Below are 19134 nucleotides of genomic sequence, written 5' to 3' on the forward strand. Positions count from 1 at the left end.
AATTATGTAGTATGTCTTTGTGTGTGTATTTGTTGATGCTACTTTAGACCGAGAGAGCACTGCAAGCCGCTGGGCCCCGACAGGCTAAGCCCATTTGGGCCGGGCTCGGGCCGTTTTTTTTTTACAGACTGGGCTCGGGTCGGGCTTATTTTAGCGTCTCTCCTCATTGCGTGTGTGTGTTTGCGTGTGTGTGTTTGCGTGTGTAGCAGAGACAGCGCACATCTGAGAGCATGCGTCCGAGAGAGAGAGCACGCATCAAAGAGCGCGCGCATCAGAGAGAGCTTAGAAGTGCTTGATATTGGTCTTGGGTCGGGTCGGGTTCGGGCTGAAAAATTGCAGGCATTGTCGGGCTTGAACACTACGAGCCAGGGCCGGGTTAGGGCTGGAGTTTTTGACCTGTGCAGGACTCTACCGAGAGAGTGTCCCTAATAAAAGTTTGATTTGACATTTAGTATAATAACCATGTCGTGTTTCCTCTTTGATGCAGTTTAATGTGTTTTTATGCGTTCACTATAGTGTAGATGTAGGCTTTGTGCATTACAGTCATGTTCTTCCACACCAGATTATAGCTTTGTGCACAGGTGCAGATATTTTAGATAATATTTATCTTGATTGTTTGATTAATATGTCAATTATTATAATGTTCTTTTGTAGTTTTGTTCTCCTTGCACAGATAAACAGATAAAGTGTTTGTGCATATAATGAAGTTATCCTGAGTGTTTTCTAACATTCTCAAAAATGTTCAGTCAACATGAAAGGTGTCCAGTTTTTTTAATGATCTAAGAGCGTTCCTTAAACATTTCCAACATTCTCAAAAAATCTTTCCTGTTTCTCATTCACAGCAATGACGGAAACAAACTGGGACCTTTGCTAACATCTCCTACTTTACAGAAACTACTCACACATGTCAACAGCTTTTCAAACTTTAAAATTTTTAAAACACCAAAGTCTACAATCAAAAGATCTCAGTATGACCTCAAACATTTCTTACCCCCCCCCCCAAAAAAAAAAGATCTGAGCTACAATATTTACATGAACTTTACAACTGAAAACTCTGAGGGATGACATAAACATTATCAGCTAACCATTGATAAGAACATCAGTCCACCACTAGAGGACAGCACAGTATTTCTGTTGAATAACAGAAAGCAAATCAAAAGATGAAGAGTATTTCTAGTCTACACAGAATAAACTTATGGTAGTACCAGGTATGTAACCATTTAAAAAAATGTTACCTTCAGTTTCTAAAGTTCATAAAAAAAACAGAGTTTGTGAATAAATTTAACCACTGATAAACAGCCTGATGAATGATTTATATCCTAATAGTTATCCACACACATGCATTATTATATTGTTATATTATATTACCTGTGCTGTATGTTTCTGAAGACAATCACAGATGTTCATTAGTATTTCTCTTCATTTATTGCTTGACCTTGGGTTTTCTTCATAACTTCATCTTTCTCCTTTGCTTCATGACATCAGAATCATACAGAACAGTGACTGAATGAGTTTATAATACTGATCAGATGTCTGTTTGACTGCTATAATCATCCATCCATCTCATATCATCACTATCTACTATGACTATCCTCTGAGATCTACATGTTTTTGACACACAATAACACTGAATTTGAGCTGTTAAATGACATCCAGATGATTTCCAGATCTTTTGAAGTCATCATTGAATATAAGGTCCGGGGTTTATTACAATTCAAATGGTGTGGAATAAACATCCTGCTAAACATTACCTTTATGTTCTCTTATACAAAATCAGTCATACGGGTTTGAAATGTAATGCGGGCATTAAATGTTTAATGTGAAATTTACCTTCAGTTGTCTAAAGTCATCGGCATTTGTATCTTTGTGTATCCTTATGGAACAAACAAGAAAAACTGAAGTGAGAAATCTGCAGTCAACCTCTCTTAATCCTCAAAATAAACCTAATGATGATACAAATTTAAAAAGAAAATACTATGTGCATGGTTCACAAAGCACAGAAAAGCAGAAAATCCAACTCAAATATTCGCTATCAAAGTTTGTTTGTGCTTGTGACAATCTCATATTCACTGTAAATGAATCCCAATAACACAAACATCACCACAAGCTGAAGTCTAAATGATCAAACAATAAGATCCAATGACAGTAATGTACGAAGACTCAGACAAGACTGACAATCAGTGAAGGTTTTATTATTAAACCTGGAAATAAAGAGAAAATTGCACAAGTTTAAAAATATAACATAAGAAAGTTTATAATTTAAGGAAATATTTTGTTTCCAGGGAATTAATAAAAAATAGTTTTTGATATTGTTAACTTGTTTGTTTGTAGATTAAAATAAAGCAATAAGCCCCAAGAAGCAGTGGGCCACCAGTGCATTCCACAACGGCTAAGGGGCGTTGTTAGGCACGACGCGAAGCGGAGTGCCTAAAACCCCCTTAGGGCTCAGTCACACCAAAAGCGCCTTAAACGCTTGCAAACGCAAGGCGCGACGCACTGCCTTTTTTAAAAAAGAGCAGTGCAGCGCGGCTTTTCATATTGCTAAGCAACCACCGAGTCAGCTGTCTTGTCAATCAAATATTGAAGCGTGAGCGCTCTTTTGCTGTTAACTGTCATATTAGCAGAAACTTTAAAAAGAGGGCGCTTGCTCTGACCTTGTTTGAGGATAAGAGGAGCACAAACACGCAGGAGAGAGTGAGCGAGTGGAGTCCGGTTCTTCAAAGCAACTGTAAACTTCCCTCGCCACAACGTAAGGCCCGCCTCTCCCCTCATTCGATTGGACAATGGAAGACGCGAATGACGTCAGGCGCTCCTCCGCTCTCAGCGCTCCTTCAAAAACGCGTGCGCGGCAGGCGGCAGAAAACCGCAAGGCGCTCGGCGCGCATAAACAGCGCGCAAACGCGCCCTGCCCATAGAATATCATTCAAAAAAGGCGCCTGCAACTGCCATAAACGCTTTTGGTGTGACTGAGCCCTTAGCCGTTACAAAATGCACTGGCAACCCACCGCCTCGCGGGGCCCACTGCGTTTATAAAACGGTTGCTTCAAATTATGTATAGCAGGATTTCATATAATAAAACACAGCAAATAAGTTGTAATTATATTAGTACAGATATTAGTCTTCCGCCAAACAAAGTAGTTCCTCAGACTCAAGTGTGTCTGCAACAGAGCGGTTCCCAAGCAAAACAGACGGAGCAAAGACACAATGAAAATATGATTCATTAAGACTGTGGTGTTTATTTTCATAAATCAACATTCATCTAATTTATACATTAACATTTATACCGTGCAACTGTTGACGTGTGGATCAAATATGCTTGGAAGCATGCTTAACACTTTCCCTGCCAGCGTTTTTTAAAAGAGTTGCCACCCAGCTTTAGTTAAACATTAATGCCTTCCAGAAAAATGTTCTTCTTTAGATATATAAACATACAATATATCAAATGAAAGAACAGACCCTCTGCTTTCAAACAACAAAATAAAAACGTTTCACCCTACCTTCAATTGTTCTTTTATCCTCTCAAATTTTGAGCAAAATGTTGGGATAATTCCATTTCTGTGAATGACTTTTGTTAGAGATCCGATTCAGATCGCTGATCAAAAAATACACTTGAGTTTTAAAGTGTTGAGTGAAAGCATCAGTGTTTATGTTGTGTAAGATCGCCACCACTGATCAGTGATCGCCACCCAGTGGATAATATACGGTACAACTACTCCTCACGGAAGCATTAACAAGAAAACTCAACAATATTTATTGACACTTATCTGGATATCGCCATTAATTGTTCAATTTATGAGGATTATAATTAATACAATATAATATAATTAGCCCAGCCAATAAATCAAAATTGACAACAAAATCCGACATTTTGACAGTTATTTTCTACAGTACACAACAACAGTGGCGCAGTGATACAAGCTATGTAATACGGTTTGAGCCGTGGGTTTACCGGTGAGTTTTATCACAGCTGAGAACGCGTTTCAACCAATCAGAATGAAGAACCAGAACTGGCCGTTTTATAATGATATTTTGAACACTGTCACACTGAAGAACATGAATGAGGTTTAATTAATATAAAACAAAAAGGGAAACATATTAAACAACCAAAACATACAGCGCTACACTTGAGATATAACACACAACGATATTGGGGCTTAGGTCATTAAACTTACAGATCTTGATCAGTTCAACAAAACCTGAATTTAATGCTAAATAATTCTATATTAAGAATAAATCTTTTTGGTTATGTTCTTATCGGTTCTTATCGGCTCTTAAAGGTATAGTGTGTAGATTTTAGCGGCATCTACTGGTAGCACATAGAGAAGTCACAGGACAAACGTCATCGTCTGAGACAACATATTGACGAACGCTCTGTAGAGCAGTTTGTCCATATACTGTAGAAACATGTTGGGGCAAAATGAAGGCTTATTTTAAGGTAATAAAAACAATAAAGTTCATTATGTAATGTCTTTATACATTTGTGAAAACATGGTTAGCTATATTATATTGCATTGCTGTCAAAAGATCCTTCTAAAATTTACACACTGCACCTTTAAAAGGAGTATTATTTTAGATTAAAAAAATGATGTAAACAACAATTAAAAAACATAAGCCTAATAATCAATAAGTTTGAATTGATTTATTGAACACAGTTTGGAAATCATTTAGACTGATCAACTTTAACATAATAACACAGTTTGTTTAATACAAAACTAATCTGTCTCTAAGTGAATTGATAAAAATACTGCAAAACTAACAAAGTTGCTGGATTTTATGTTGGCAGAAAGCACACAACGAATCTTCAAAATCCCAGCCCGTCTCATTAGCATCCACAACAGATGATCAATAAAAAAACTCAAAGTCTAAAAGTCCTTAATTTCACTTCAGTTAAAGAAATCTTTGGAGATGGCTTCCACAAAGTTTGGTGCTGACATGAGTATGCCGATGGTACAGAGGATTGTAAAAATCGAGAAGGCCATCAGACACAATCTGTCGATTACTGCCGCTGCAAACTTCCATTCGTTACACAAACTCTCGTTTTCATCCTGACTGCGAAATCTCCCGGCGATGTATCGAACTTCTTCCAGAATCTTTGCTAGTTCTGTTTCCGAAGCCCCGCCCGTAACGACTCTGCTCCCGCCCCCTAGTGATGGCATCGTCGCCCCTGGCAACAACACATCCTCGCTGGAACCCACGAGACGCCCACAGAGCACACCCGAGTCGTGCGATGAAGCATAGTGGATGCCATCCATACCTCTGAATCCAAAATACAGCAGATTACCGCTGGTGGACTGTAGCGCCCCCTGGCACACCGAAAGCTCGATGCTGGACCCGCTGCCACGCCGAGACTGTTTGTCGTGACAGGCGAGACGGATTCGTTCCTCACCGGGACGCTTCATCCTCAGAAACCAAGCACACCAGTTCAGAAGGATAACACGAGTCTGTAAATAAGAAATCAAACACTTCATAAACAGTTCATGATTTAACACCTTTAGTTAAGTCTTTAGTTATTTCATAAACCATCTGCTGACTGACTCTGTAGGTGACACAGAATTGCCTCTGGATTCTTCTGAAGGCGTTCACTTATTATTATTATTATTTGATGCTTGAATATTTTTTGTAATCTTTAGTTTAGTTTATTTGTTTGTTTCGAGCAGTATATAAAGACACATGGCAAAAAAACAATAAAGAAGCATTGAGGAATCTCTACAACTCATATCATCAAAACATTAATCCATCTACTGCTCGAAAAGGAGTGGATAGAAGTCAGACCCCACCCAAATCAGTTACATTTAACCGGAAAAACAAACAAGCAAAAATAAAATAAAAGACAGTTACTCCCTTAATTGCTACATTACACTGAAAAAAATTACTCATTCAATTTACTAATTTTTTTAAGGTAAGTGGTTGCCATCAATTTATTTAATTTTTTAACCACCCTGAATATTGTTCTCAGATCAGACATGATTAGATAAACATTTAAGATGCAGATTTTCTTCACCAGAAATCCACATAAGTTTACATAAGTTTACTTTATTTGATCTTATTGTAGTAATGCTCTTGCATCAGTGAATGTTTTTAAAATATCAAATAAAGTCTTAGAGTAAGACAGAGAGAATTCTCACCCATCTCGGCATCTGTCCTCCATCTGGATCATGATAATGATACTGTAACACCAGAACTGTAGCAATAACTGACAGACCAACAATCACCATAGTGGTCGCAAAATATTGTGCTGAAACACAAACAAAACACAACAAACCCAGCTTAACCATCTTTGTGTAGAAAGCATCTCTTAAAGGGTACCTCGACTATAAAGCCTCTGCTTTAATACCTTAGATTTGCCTTCTACTTATCAAATCCATTGATAGAAACACATTAAATATTTTCATTATTTTCATTACATCCCAACATGTAATACTTATTTTAACCTATGGAGGCCGCCATATTTCCCAAATGGTGCATTCTGGGTCAATGACGTGTAATGGTTGTGAAAAATATTACTAGACTTTACTGCAGTAAATACTATGGTATCTACTATAGTTTATCATGTTTTACACACACACATACATAAAAAAAATGTACTCGTCACATCAACCTTCTTTTTATTTCAGATCAAAACTGTAAAATGTTTACTATTTTTAATTTCCCATTCATATAGCTAATGCCAGTCTATACGGCCACACATGTTTATAGTTTTTATAGTCGTTGTGCGCTTTAACACAAATTTAATCTATTATTCGCTCATAGTGTAGATGAACCATTTATGAGATCTTCTGTTATGTGTGTGAACTGTAATAAACTTTCATGTCTGAATCAAATACAAAAACACTTTCCCAAAATAAAATATTATACCACAGGGCTGTTGAATGATTGATTCTGATTGGCAGAGAAATGTTCTATGGGTGTTGATTATTTTCCAATAACCGCACACCTAACCTTTAAAATGTCTTAATAATAGGAATCAGAGCAATATTTTTGGTAATTGTGGCATAAGTGGAATAATTGATTCCGGTCCTTTGAATTATTTGAAAATAATGCACACCTGCGGCATTACCATCTTGGGTGTGCATTAATTTCTTATAATTCAATGGCCCATCGTCAATTATTCCTTACATAATTTAAAATATTAAAATAATTTTAGTAAAAAACATTTAATGACATTTCAAGTTGTGAAGAATATAATAGAATAGCTTACATTGGTAACACGGTGACCTGTTCCTTTAAACACTTTAAATGTCAAATGAAAGCCCTTGAAATCTTTTCTTTGGCATTATTCTCTGGACCTCACAGATGTTTCAGGTCGGCAAAGCAGTGAAACAAATAACCCTCCGTACCATCAGGGAACACTTTAGCAGAACTGATGAGGCTTTAGCGCCGTGTTTCACTCTGAATGACAGTGAGTTCATTTCTAAGTGAGAGCCATTTGTGGATGATACATAACCATGAATGTGACAAATGAACTTTGCGGCGTCTTGATTTTCAGGGTCTGTGAAGAATCGCTCATTATTTTCCTCCAATCCATCTGCCTAAAACGACATATCAGCACCAGGACAAATCCCCACCCTGTCACGGTGATTGACGGCTTCACTTACCAATCAGTGGCACAGAATCTGATGTGGCCGGCATGATCTCTGCCACCAACAGCATGAAGACAGTAAGAGACAGCAATACTGTGATTCCTGTTAGAAAACAACAAACACAAACGTCAATGCCTTCACCCTTTTCATCTCATTTATTTATACAGATGAAAAGATCCTTCAGGACAGGATTGATTGATTGATTGATTGATTGATTGATTGATTGAATAGAAACATACGGCTTAATAAAGTCTCCTGGAGAGAGTTTGGTGATCTGATCTGAGTGTTTCTATCTGTATAACTTTAGTTCGTCTCTAACTGAATGTAAATCTCTTTGTATTGATTCCAGAGCATCTTTTAAACTGAGATATAAATCAGTGCGCTGGACTCCATCCCATTACACATACACTCCCATGTTAAAAATGGCCAACTTTACAGTAGAAAATAATATGTTTATAGCCAGGTACAAAAAGTGTTTTTGGCCTATATAGCTAATTTTGCCCTTCATGACAACTGTGAGGGGGGTGAATTTTTTTGTAACTCATCCGTTTAAATTATATTAAGCCTTAAACTTCTGCATACTTAAGGGCGTGGCCGCTTGAGTGTCGGTTGAACCATAGATATACATATCTATGGGTTGAACAGCTACTGCTCTCACTAGACTCGCGCTAGGCGGGCGTGGTTTCACCTCAGCTTTATGGAACGCCAAATAGTTCAATTGACGCCACTTACCAAACGCGCGTCATCTGTAAAACGCCGTAATTTACTGCGTTCAAGTCGAAAATACGCCGTAAATTACGGCGTTTTAGCTAACAAACGCCGCATATTACGGCAGTATCACAGCAAACCGCCGTTATTTACGGCGTTTTATAATCTTATCTCACCCATATCCCGCCTCTTTACCCATTTTCTGTCACGATCGGTCTTAACCGGATTGTGGAAAAACAAAAGAAGAACCCAAATGCAGAGGAATACAAAACTAAACTGGATTTATTTACAAAGGAACATAAAATACCCACGAGGGGGTAAAACAGAAAGGAACAAAACACTGTGATGAACACAAAGCAAAACACGAGAATAACTCGAACAGGTACTTGGGACATCAACACGGAATATACAACAACGCACGCACACCACACAGAGAACACAAGGGCATTATATAGACAGCACATCAATGGGGAACAGGTGAACATAATTAATCACGTAAGACACGAGTACATAAGGGAGTAGGGTAAAAGTGACAAGACACTGGGAACACGTGTTACACATACATGATGTGAAACAACACGTATTCCCACATAAACACCATGCTGCCATAGTCTTGCCCTCAAACATACCACCTGGATAATAACCAGGGTCAGGCAAGACTATGACAGCCACAAAACACTGGGAACACGTGTTACACAGACATAATGTGAAACAGACGTGTTCCCATGTAGACACAATGCTGTCGTGATCTTGCCCTCTAACATAGACCTGAACTTATACTAAGGTCTGGCAAGATCACGACAGCAACAAGACACCGGGAACATGTGGAAGCCACACACACAATGTGATTCCACATGTCCCCACACAGAACATGATACTGCCACGGTCCTGTCAGATGCACTCAGACCTACATCTAGCACAGATGTCTGACAAGACCGTGACATTTTCGGTTTTCCGCGAGTAATTTGCGAGAACGCGCGGCCAAGATGGCGACGGCAGGCAACGCCTACTTTAAGCTTCAAAAGCGATCTTCACAAACCAATGGGTGACGTCACGGACACTACGTCCATATTTTTTACGGTCTATGGTTTAAACACATGATGGGTGATTCTCACGAATCCAGATTTTAGAAGGTGTCCAGCATTAGAATTTTTAAAAAGCCCTTGAAGCCAATTTTTTGCACATTTAAGATTAAGATTAATGGATAATGTTGTTAAATCTGTCCTAATGTGTTTGTATTGTGTATAGGGTCTTATGTGTTGTATTGTGCAGGTGGGAGTGTTAATGTACTGTACAATACTATGTGAAGTGGCCTTGAGCCATGGACAGGCGCTTTATAAATAAAACAACAACTTCTTCTTTTTCTAAGGTCTGAACTTACTATAAGCATTATTTTTAGAGGATTTAAAAAATATGTCCTATAGAATTATTTACATTTTTTAGATTATTATTATCAAAAATGATCATTACCGCAACATGACATTACATTTAATATATGCATTTAAAAACTCATGTTTCGGTAATGAGAAGTAAAAAGTTGTCTAAGTACTATGACAAACTAAATTTCAACTTTTATCTGGAGAGAAAAAATAAGAACTGCTTACCTGGCAGCCATCTTGAGTGTCTCAGTCAATTATGTCCCTTACAACTAATTTTTTCTTTGCAAATGTTAGTTCCTCGAGGGCTTAAACAATGATTTAAAATTGTTGCGGAGGATGATAAAATTGGTCTTGGACACATTTATATCCCTTATTATTGTCTCTACATTTACCAATGATCATCAAATACCACATGTTTCTTTACTGTAAATGTTTAAAGTATAACATGAACTGAAGCTTTTGATTTTTTAATTACAAACACTTCCATGTCAAAGAACCCAAATCCAGTCATGGACATGTTGCGGTAATGAAAATTTTCTCATTAGATGTGGAAAAAATAACAAAATTGGTTTGTATGATGTCATTTGAAATCAAATAGTTCACTAAGAGATGTTTGTAACTGTATGCTTCTTATTTTGATACTCTTACTTTGCATTTACTTTTTTATCAAAATGCTTCACGACACCTCATAAGTCTAATTTCATGAGAATCACCCACATACTGTGTGGTTTGTGTACAACAGTATGTGATTTATGTGTGTGTAAACATGTATCTTACCCAGTGAGATCTTCTCTCCAGAATCCGCCGGCAGAAGAAACACCAGCAGAGCGAGAGTTGAGATGAGAACACAAGGAATCAGAAGATTCAGACCATAATACAGCGTCCTCCTCCTCATTACCAGTGTAAAAGTCACATCAGGGTACGGCTCTTTACAGCAGTCATAAAACCTCTCATTCCTTCTGACTGGAACCTCTAAAACACACACACAGACACGCACACACATATATGTACAAACGTACACACACAGACACAGAGAAAGTGCATGAGTCTGGTATCTGCTGAGGAGGAAAGCTAAATGTATTACATTCAATTACATGAACAGCAGAGGCCATTAGTCAATGTTTTTAACCAGTAACCACTAACAGAGCATCAATCTCTGTCTGACCGGATCTCCGTGCAACCTAAATGAATATAAATGCATTAAAGCAATGGATGTTTTTGTTGTTTCGATTATGGAAGAAAATCTTTTGTGATGGTGTACTAACCAACCAGATCCCATTCTCCATTAGCAATATATCCAGTTATATCTGCGTCCATCATCTGGAGATCCAGAGACCATCCACCGTACGTCCACGAGCCAAACTTCAGATCACATCGCTGAACATCAAACGGAAACCAGCGCACATCGATGTAGCATGTGCTCTTAAAGATACCTGTACAGAAGGTGCATTGTGGGAAATGTTCATTAATAATAATAATAAAGATCACACACAGATGAGAGTAGTTTATTCTGGATTTTGTGTTTTGGCAGTGCAAGTAAATAATGAATCACAGCTGATGTGGTTTATTCAGCACAAGGTCAAGGCTTTGTATTGTTTGTGAGATCCAGTATTTCATATCCACGCTGTGTCAGATGTATTCTCAGTTTTATAGTATGATATTACAAACACAAGGCCATATATTGGACAGGAGAACGATGTCCCCTTGAAAGATGTTTCCTCTCTCTTTCTATCACGGCTCTGATGTCATGAGGGATTCTCCATCTTTCCAAACGGCCCATTGGGACACAATGACCCCTCAATGTCTTTACTGATTTACATATCCCATCAATGATGCTTCTCTTTCACAGAGCGGTCTGTAGTTTTAGTCTGACGTTTGCATGCACTTGTATTGCTCGTGTCCTTATAGTGGTTATAAAGGCTTTTAAAAATGTGTGATGATTTCTGCAGGTGAGCTCAGGTCACCATGAACACAAAAACATCCAGAAAAAAACACGTTATGAAGGTGCGTCATGATGCCATACGAGAACCAGTTTTGGCTGAATGATTCCATAATGAACCTTTAAAGGTGCAGTGTGTCATTTTTAAAAGGATCTCTTTACAGAAATGCAAAATAATAAACAAAACTATATAATCAGGGGTGTATAAAGACCTTTCATAATGAACCATTATGTTTTCATTACCTTAGAATGAGACATTTTTATCTACATACACCGAGGGTCCCCTTACATGGAAGTCGCCATTTTGTGTTGCCATGTTTCTACAGAAGCCCTTAACGGACAACTTTTTTTTACGAAGCTGTCTCCGAAGTCTCCGAAGATGACATGTTTGTTTGGTGGTGGCTACCGTAGCTTCTCTATGTGTTTTAAATATGATGGGTGAGCAGTTAACTGAGCCATTGTTTTCAATTCGCAACCTCACCACTAGATGCCGCTAAAATGTACACACTGCACCTTTAAAGGATTACTCCACTTTCATACACTGCAAAAAATGAATGTCTTTGTTTTTTTGTCTTGTTTTCGTGTATAAATATCAGAAAATTCTTGAATTGAGATACATTTACTTGGTAAGCAAATGACTTAAGATATTAAGGCTTGCTTATTCAAAAAAAATTAGGTTTCTTACTTAAAATAAGTAAAAATATCTGTCAGTGCAGTAAGAAAAATAAGCTTAAATTAAGTTCATTGAATTCATTTGAAACTGGAATTAAGTTTACTTTTCTTACTGCATTTTCTAAAACATCTTGATTTTCAATAAGCAAGACGTAATATCTTAAACCATTTGCTTACCAAGTAAATGTATATCAATTTAAGAATTTTCAGATATTTATATTAGAAAATAAGACAAAAAAACTAAGTAGGACATTCATTTTTTGCAGTATAAACACTTTTTTATTTATTTATATTTTTTTAAATAAGGATGGTTTCTCTATAAAAGACCCTTATGTCTCGGTTGAGATTGTTTAAAGCCTTTTGAAGCTGCATTGAAACTGTAAACTGTTGAGGTCCACTAAAGTCCACTATGAAGAAAAATACTGAAATGTTTTCCTCAAAAAACTAAAAGACTGAACAAAGAAAGACACAAACACAACATTTTTGGGATTCTTTCAAGTGGAGAAGTCGTTTAACATCTGAAGAACCTTATAAAGTCTATAAAGAAATGAATGAAATGATTGAACCTTTGATTGAATGATTCTTTGAGGAACTAAAAAGCACTTTTACTTTCAAGAGTGTCAGAAATGATGTATTTATTTGTGTTATATTTTTTACCTGGTGGCAGATACTGACAGTGTCCAGATGAGTTCACCAGCACATTTGTGTGAAAAGTGGCATCAAATCTTTCATCAGCGCTGTTAAACAAATAAAAACACTCACGGTTAGATGTCTGGAGCTGCATAACCTTACGACATCTATAACTTTAGTGGAACAAACAGGATCATAAAGCATTTGACAGTGAGAGTCAGTCCAGTAAATCAAACTTATTTAAGACGCCACTAAACTGACAAACATGACAAAGTTACTGATGCTGGAGACCAGAAGCAAAGAAATCTCTCTTTCATCTCTCATTACTGAACTCTAAAGATGACGTTTGCATGAAAAGATGAGTCTCTAGCTGGCGTCATAGCTGACCGAATGGCCGTCTGAACGGGTGATCACATGAGAATCATCTAATGATCTTCATACTGACATTGAACAGAACAGAGACGCACAGACAGAGAAAGATGTGAATCCTCACTATAGTAAAAGATGTGTGATCACACCTGTTGTAAAGCAGGATGTCTGGTTTCCAGATGAGAGAGTCCGGGAATCTTACCGTGGTAACACCAGGGTAATCGCTCGTGTTCCACCGAAGATAATGATCGATCCAATACTGAAACAATCACACATCAATAGATCAATACAAACACAAAGCTCTTATAAGAGTAATAAACATAACCTAAAACACTAAAAAATTCAACCTGGATCATAAAATCAGCTGTGTCTGTGTCTGATGTCTCTCTCTCTCTCTCTCTTTTCTAATAAATGTGATTTCTTTGCATTGAGTGCAGTCTGTATCTGTATCTAATGGCATCATCAGAGTCTGGCATGCGTCTCATCTCATAAATCTAATGCATACTGGGACAATCACTGTTATTTTAGGGGAGATAGCAGAAAGCAAACAGTTCCTCTCCAGCTGAATAGGCGTTTAATCCGGTTTCCTCAGCGTAACCTCCAGCTAACAGCTTTAAAGCTTTTGATAATCACTGAATTCATCCTACTACACATGCACACACATGTAAAACTGAGACCCGCCATCATCTCTGTCTTCAATGTCTTTTTGAACATCACTATGTGGAGGAAACAGTCAGGTGTGTTCTGGGTGTGTTTACTGTATATATAGTATGTATACACACACACACATGCATTTAAAAGATATATGATGCTTCCTGGAGAAGGAACAGGTAGTAAATATTTTGCTAAAAGATAGAGACCCAAAGCGCTTCATCTATTAATGATGATGAGGGAGTATTGAGGTGTATATAAAATCACTTTCATAGCATGAATAGAAAGCAAGAGGTTAAAGAGACTCTGCTGTGTTAGCTGTTTTCTAATCTTTATAGAAACCATGAGCTTCTTGTTTGTTTGTGTAAGGAGAGCAATCACAGCAAAATCACTAATGTTAAATCAACACTGCTGGTGTATATATGGGGACCACCAGGTCTGGTCTTACTCATATAAACACCAGCAGTGTTGATTTAACACTAGTGATTTTGCTGTGATGATGATGATGATGATGAGCGCTTCATTAAACACATACAGTACAGTACAATATGTGTGAGAGGACAACACAAACTCTTCTCAAAGTCCTCTGCTGAATATCATCAGTTCACAAAGTGAAAATCTCACACAATTCTGGAAAATCTAAATGCAAAACATCACAGTAAGAGTAAATTCTCATAAATGAAAGATCTGGATTTGGATCTATATACAGTAAACAGTGACTTCATGTGTCACATAAATAAACAACCTGAAATGAAGGTTTTAAATGAACTTTGATAAACCGCTAGTACAAATTTTCTCACACGGGTTGTTTTCTCATGCACTTATATGAACATTTAATAAGAAAAGTTGAAATTCCCCCTGCATGGTTTAATGTTTCTCCCTTCGGCTGTAATCTGATATGTAATGATCTCTGATAGCAGACTTTCATTTTCTTAATGTGGGCACTTAAGAAATCAAGCCAGAGCCAAAGAGATGCATCTTACATGGGCTGATCTAGGATCTGTGTTCAGTGTAATCTTATATTGTGTCCAGTAATAATAATGAATGTATAAAATGGCATTGGTCCAGTTCATTAATGTCTCAGCACATACACTAGTCTGATCCAACACTCTTTGCTCTTTTATGATTTCAAAGGGACTAAATCAATGAGAACACAAAGATCTCAGCAAACACACAAACAACCATCATCTTAAGATTTGACCACAGTTAGTTTGTACAAACATCTAATGAACATCTTTACAAATTCACATCAAATCTGCTGTTAATGACAAACACAACACTGCCAACGTTTCAGATGTTGTTTCAATAATCTTGTTTATTTTATTCTCCAGTCAATCTTACCAGTTGAAGCCAGATGTTTGTTGTCAGAACCTGATTCTTCTCATCCTAAAAATCAAACACAACAGTCAGCAGTCCATCAGCTCAAACACTGCAGAATGACAAAGATTTTACTTTAAATATAAAGCAGAAAACCTGACACATGACGGGAAAAAATTACATGATAATACAGTTTAAAAATAAAAACATGTAATGAAATAAATTGCTAAATAATTCTATTATTTATTTGGAGTAGTCAGTTATTTATAGAGATGCTCATTGTATTTCTAATAAAAGAGGTTTAATAAATGCAGTATTTTTGGTTATTTTGCTCACATTGCTCAGGATTTCTGTATGTAACAGTGAATACAATAAAGAATCATAGCAGGAATTATGGCATTTGTGTGACGTGACATGACTACAGGAAAGGTTTAATTAAACACAATGTTATCACAATGTTTGTTTTGTGTTGAATGAATGCACTGCAAAAATCACTTTCTTAATATACAATTTGAGTGAATCTGTGCTTAAAACTAGCAAAAAATCTGGCAATGGGGTTAGAAAAAAGTTATTAAATTACACGGCAAAAAATGATTTTCAAGAAAAAAAATTCTTAGTATTTTAGTCTTGTTTTCAGTAAAAATATCTAAAAAAAATCTTTAATTATGATGCTTTTCTTGATGAGCAAAACGACCCAAGAAAATAAGTCTAGTTTTTAGACCAAAAATATAAAATTTAAGTGATTTTGTGCATAAAATAAGCAAAAAATCTGCCAATGGGGTAAGCACATTTTAAAATTGATTTTTTCTTGAATTTAGTGTTTAAGAAAAATGTTCACTATTTTTTTTAGCTTACCCCATTGGCAGATTTTTTTGCTTGTTTTATGCACAAAATCACTTAAATTTTATATTTTTGGTCTATAAACTAGACACATTTTCTTGGGTCATTTTGCTCATCAAGAAAATACATCTTGATTTATTTAAAATCATTGTAGCCATCCGTCTTTAAGATGATTCATTACACAATGTCACTGTGATGCTTTAGTTTTAATCTGATATTACCAAGATAAATTGTCATTATTTAATGTTGTTACAAACTAAACTCATATTTCATTATAGAGCAACAACAGTGTGTGTACTGACCACATCCATGATCTGCATTAAACTGAAGCTGAAGTGAACAGTGAGCGAGTGCGAGTCGTTGTAAACCGGTCGCTCTAGAGGATTGTAGTTTCTCATCAGATCTTTATAAAGTCTCCTCTGATGTTCTCCCTGTAAAGAAACTGACACACAAACACATGCAGACTCATTGGAAACAAGTGATGACAAAAGTGAAACAAGCAGTTGTACTCTATGTGCGGGTCAATCTGGTTAATTATCTGTGGTGATGGGTTGGTCAGTGAGGTCACCGGTTCATTACTGCTGTTTGCTAGGCAAGCATCATCATCATCATCATTATATTACTTAAACTCTGAACAATGACTGAATAAACTACTACCTAGCAATCAGCCAAAAAAACAGATTCCTGTCTGAAACACAATCCTTGAACTACTTTTGTCTATTTTTGAAAATATACAAATCAAACAACCAAATGAATCTGAAATGACAGATTTCTTGCATTACATCATTTAGTAAATCATTATAATCACATCAAATGGTTGTCAGAGCAAATATTTACACTTGGACTCAATATATTTGATCCCGCGTATATTTATCCCACAATACCATGTTCTCCCAGTTAATCATATTAACACATGCGGAGCGTTTTAAACTCTTTTGTTAAATGTTGTATGAATTGATCTGGGCTCTCGTCGGATCATCCTGTGGTAAATGTAGGAGATTTAATTAACTTGGACTTTAGGAGGAGGTTTAATTAACCTCAAAGCTCCCCGAGGAGTCCATCTGCCCTCTCTCTCTCTACCCCATGATGGGGTGCGTCCTAAATCTGGACCAGGATTCATACTGAAATAGCAATAAATCACTTTCTGCAGGCTAAATGACCTGAAACCCAAATCTCACCAGTGTCAGATAAAGACAAGACGACACCAGACCAGACATAACAATATACTTCAATGCACTAAACCACCATATTAAAATAGATAGAGATGTACCCTGATTACACACACTGTGGTATATGAATGATAATGATGGTATTACATCACTGTACCGTACTACAGTCACAGCCCATTTCAATTGGACATTAAGTTCACCCAAAAATGAAAATTCTCTCATCACTTTCTCACTCTCATACAAACCTGTATAATGTATTTATTTTGATGAACACAAAGGAAGATATTTTGAAGTGAATGGGGCTTATGATCGGTTTAGTTACAAACATTACTCAAAATATCTTCCATTGTGTTCATCAGAACAAAGACATTTATAAAGGTTTCTAACAACATGAAAGTGAGTAAATGATGAGAGAATTTTCATTTTTGGGTGAACTGTCCCTTTAAATAATCCGTTAAAATTAAAATGCATTTATATATTGTTTTCTATAGGCTATATTATATTTATAATGCAAATATAGTAAAATAGAGTAGAACATAACTAACAGAATTATAACAACATGCACAAAATAATCGAATAATTAGCCTATAAATAGCCAATAAACCAAAAGATGAAGCAGATTATCTAAAATTAATTAAAAGCTGATGATTGCGTGTTAATAATAAAAATGTTTAATGTCGTACCGTGAATGAAGAGAGCAGTGGAGAGCAAAGATAAAGTCCAGAACCGAGAACCCATTACGACCATCATCACACCGAACCACCGGACTCCAAATCTGCCGCTAAACACTGAAACTCAACGCGACACCACGCGCAGAATGACGCGCGCAGCCTAGACTTAAAGCAGCTGATCTGAGGTCCGTCCTGACGCTACACACACATACTGGTTGTACTGCACATCATCATCACTGAATTACCGCAATAAAACCAGCAAACTGAAAAATAAACAAAGACAAATATGTTTGAGGTAAACAAATACACGGATTCAGTTAACTTAGATTATATGCGATGTGTTCATAAAGAAGTCTTTACACTCATCATCATTAGCATTTAAAATAATCAAACATCAAAACAAACGTCATTAATCCAATGATGTAAATTTTAATCTCATTTAAATAATTCCTGAAAAAAATAAATGTTAAAAAAAGACAAAATTAGAGACAATTCTGTGTCTGGATATCGGCAGACATGCACTTATAGCATCCTTACACAAATTGACGCCCTTGCATTAATCTCACAAAAGATGTTTTAAAAACATTTAAGCATCATTAGTTTGTATGGTTATAGCACATCAATGAGATTCAGACATGAATGCACGTGTGTGTGTGTGTGTGTGGACAATATTGTATTTATTAAACCAACACTGTTTACAGACCATTAAACAAACACAGTAAACCCGATAACTCTTCAGCTTTAGTCCTTTAATAGTTTTATTGCTTACTGTACTAGAGTTTTATTAGGGTACTTGAGTTCTAATAGTCTACTAGACCTTTATAACTGGACTCAATTAGGTAAGAGCATTAGTTTAATTACACACTTAACAACAGCTGTGTACAGAGCTTTTCATTACAGACCTCACAGCTAATTTATTTATTGTATTTTTATATGTATGACCCTTATCTATCAGTAACTTGCAAGCATTCTCTGCAAGCATGTAAAAATAACTCTTGAAATGTGTCCCCCCTTGTGATGTCAGAAGGGGATAGTACCGCCCCTTAATCTGCACTATCCAACCACAGCACTGCCATTTAGTGCAGAGATCACCTCATTTACATTTAAAATGGCACATTTTTGCTCACACCTACAAAGTGTCAATTTTTACTTTATATAAATGATATTCTGAGCTAAAACTTCACATACACACTCTCTAAACACCAAAGA

General features: G+C 36.6%; 2 protein-coding genes across 3 annotated transcripts in view; both read right to left on the reverse strand.

The window, feature by feature from the left end:
• spg11 (SPG11 vesicle trafficking associated, spatacsin) overlaps positions 1–19134 on the reverse strand; it is a 393853-nt gene that overhangs the window by 347906 nt on the left and 26813 nt on the right. The window lies entirely within an intron of this gene.
• On the reverse strand, positions 4147–18173 carry LOC129433829 (neuronal acetylcholine receptor subunit alpha-7). 2 transcript variants are annotated; one of them, XM_055192525.2, is made up of 10 exons: positions 17938–18173; positions 16388–16527; positions 15270–15314; positions 13427–13536; positions 12936–13015; positions 10933–11100; positions 10445–10639; positions 7596–7682; positions 6126–6235; positions 4147–5441 (listed from the first exon to the last, which is right to left on the reverse strand). In XM_055192525.2, exons 1-10 carry the CDS (start codon positions 18002–18004, stop codon positions 4884–4886), a joined length of 1560 nt encoding a protein of 519 aa, XP_055048500.2. In that variant the 5' UTR covers positions 18005–18173; the 3' UTR covers positions 4147–4883. The 2 variants fall into 2 exon arrangements, with proteins under 2 accessions (XP_055048500.2, XP_055048502.2); XM_055192527.2 differs by lacking the exons at positions 16388–16527; positions 17938–18173 and having other exon boundaries at positions 4149–5441; positions 13480–13536.

This window comes from Misgurnus anguillicaudatus, chromosome 6, assembly GCF_027580225.2.
Source record: "Misgurnus anguillicaudatus chromosome 6, ASM2758022v2, whole genome shotgun sequence".
Lineage (NCBI taxonomy): Eukaryota > Metazoa > Chordata > Actinopteri > Cypriniformes > Cobitidae > Misgurnus > Misgurnus anguillicaudatus.

Bases quoted from the DNA above. Each gene is read 5' to 3' on its own strand.
- LOC129433829 (XM_055192525.2), bottom strand. From the start codon at position 18,004: ATGATGGTCGTAATGGGTTCTCGGTTCTGGACTTTATCTTTGCTCTCC. The intron at 15,315-16,387 runs GTCAGTACACAC...TTTGATTTTTAG, and splicing joins TAATGCAGATCATGGATGTG to GATGAGAAGAATCAGGTTCT. The intron at 10,640-10,932 runs GTTAGTACACCA...TGTGTGTTTTAG, and splicing joins TGGAGAATGGGATCTGGTTG to AGGTTCCAGTCAGAAGGAAT.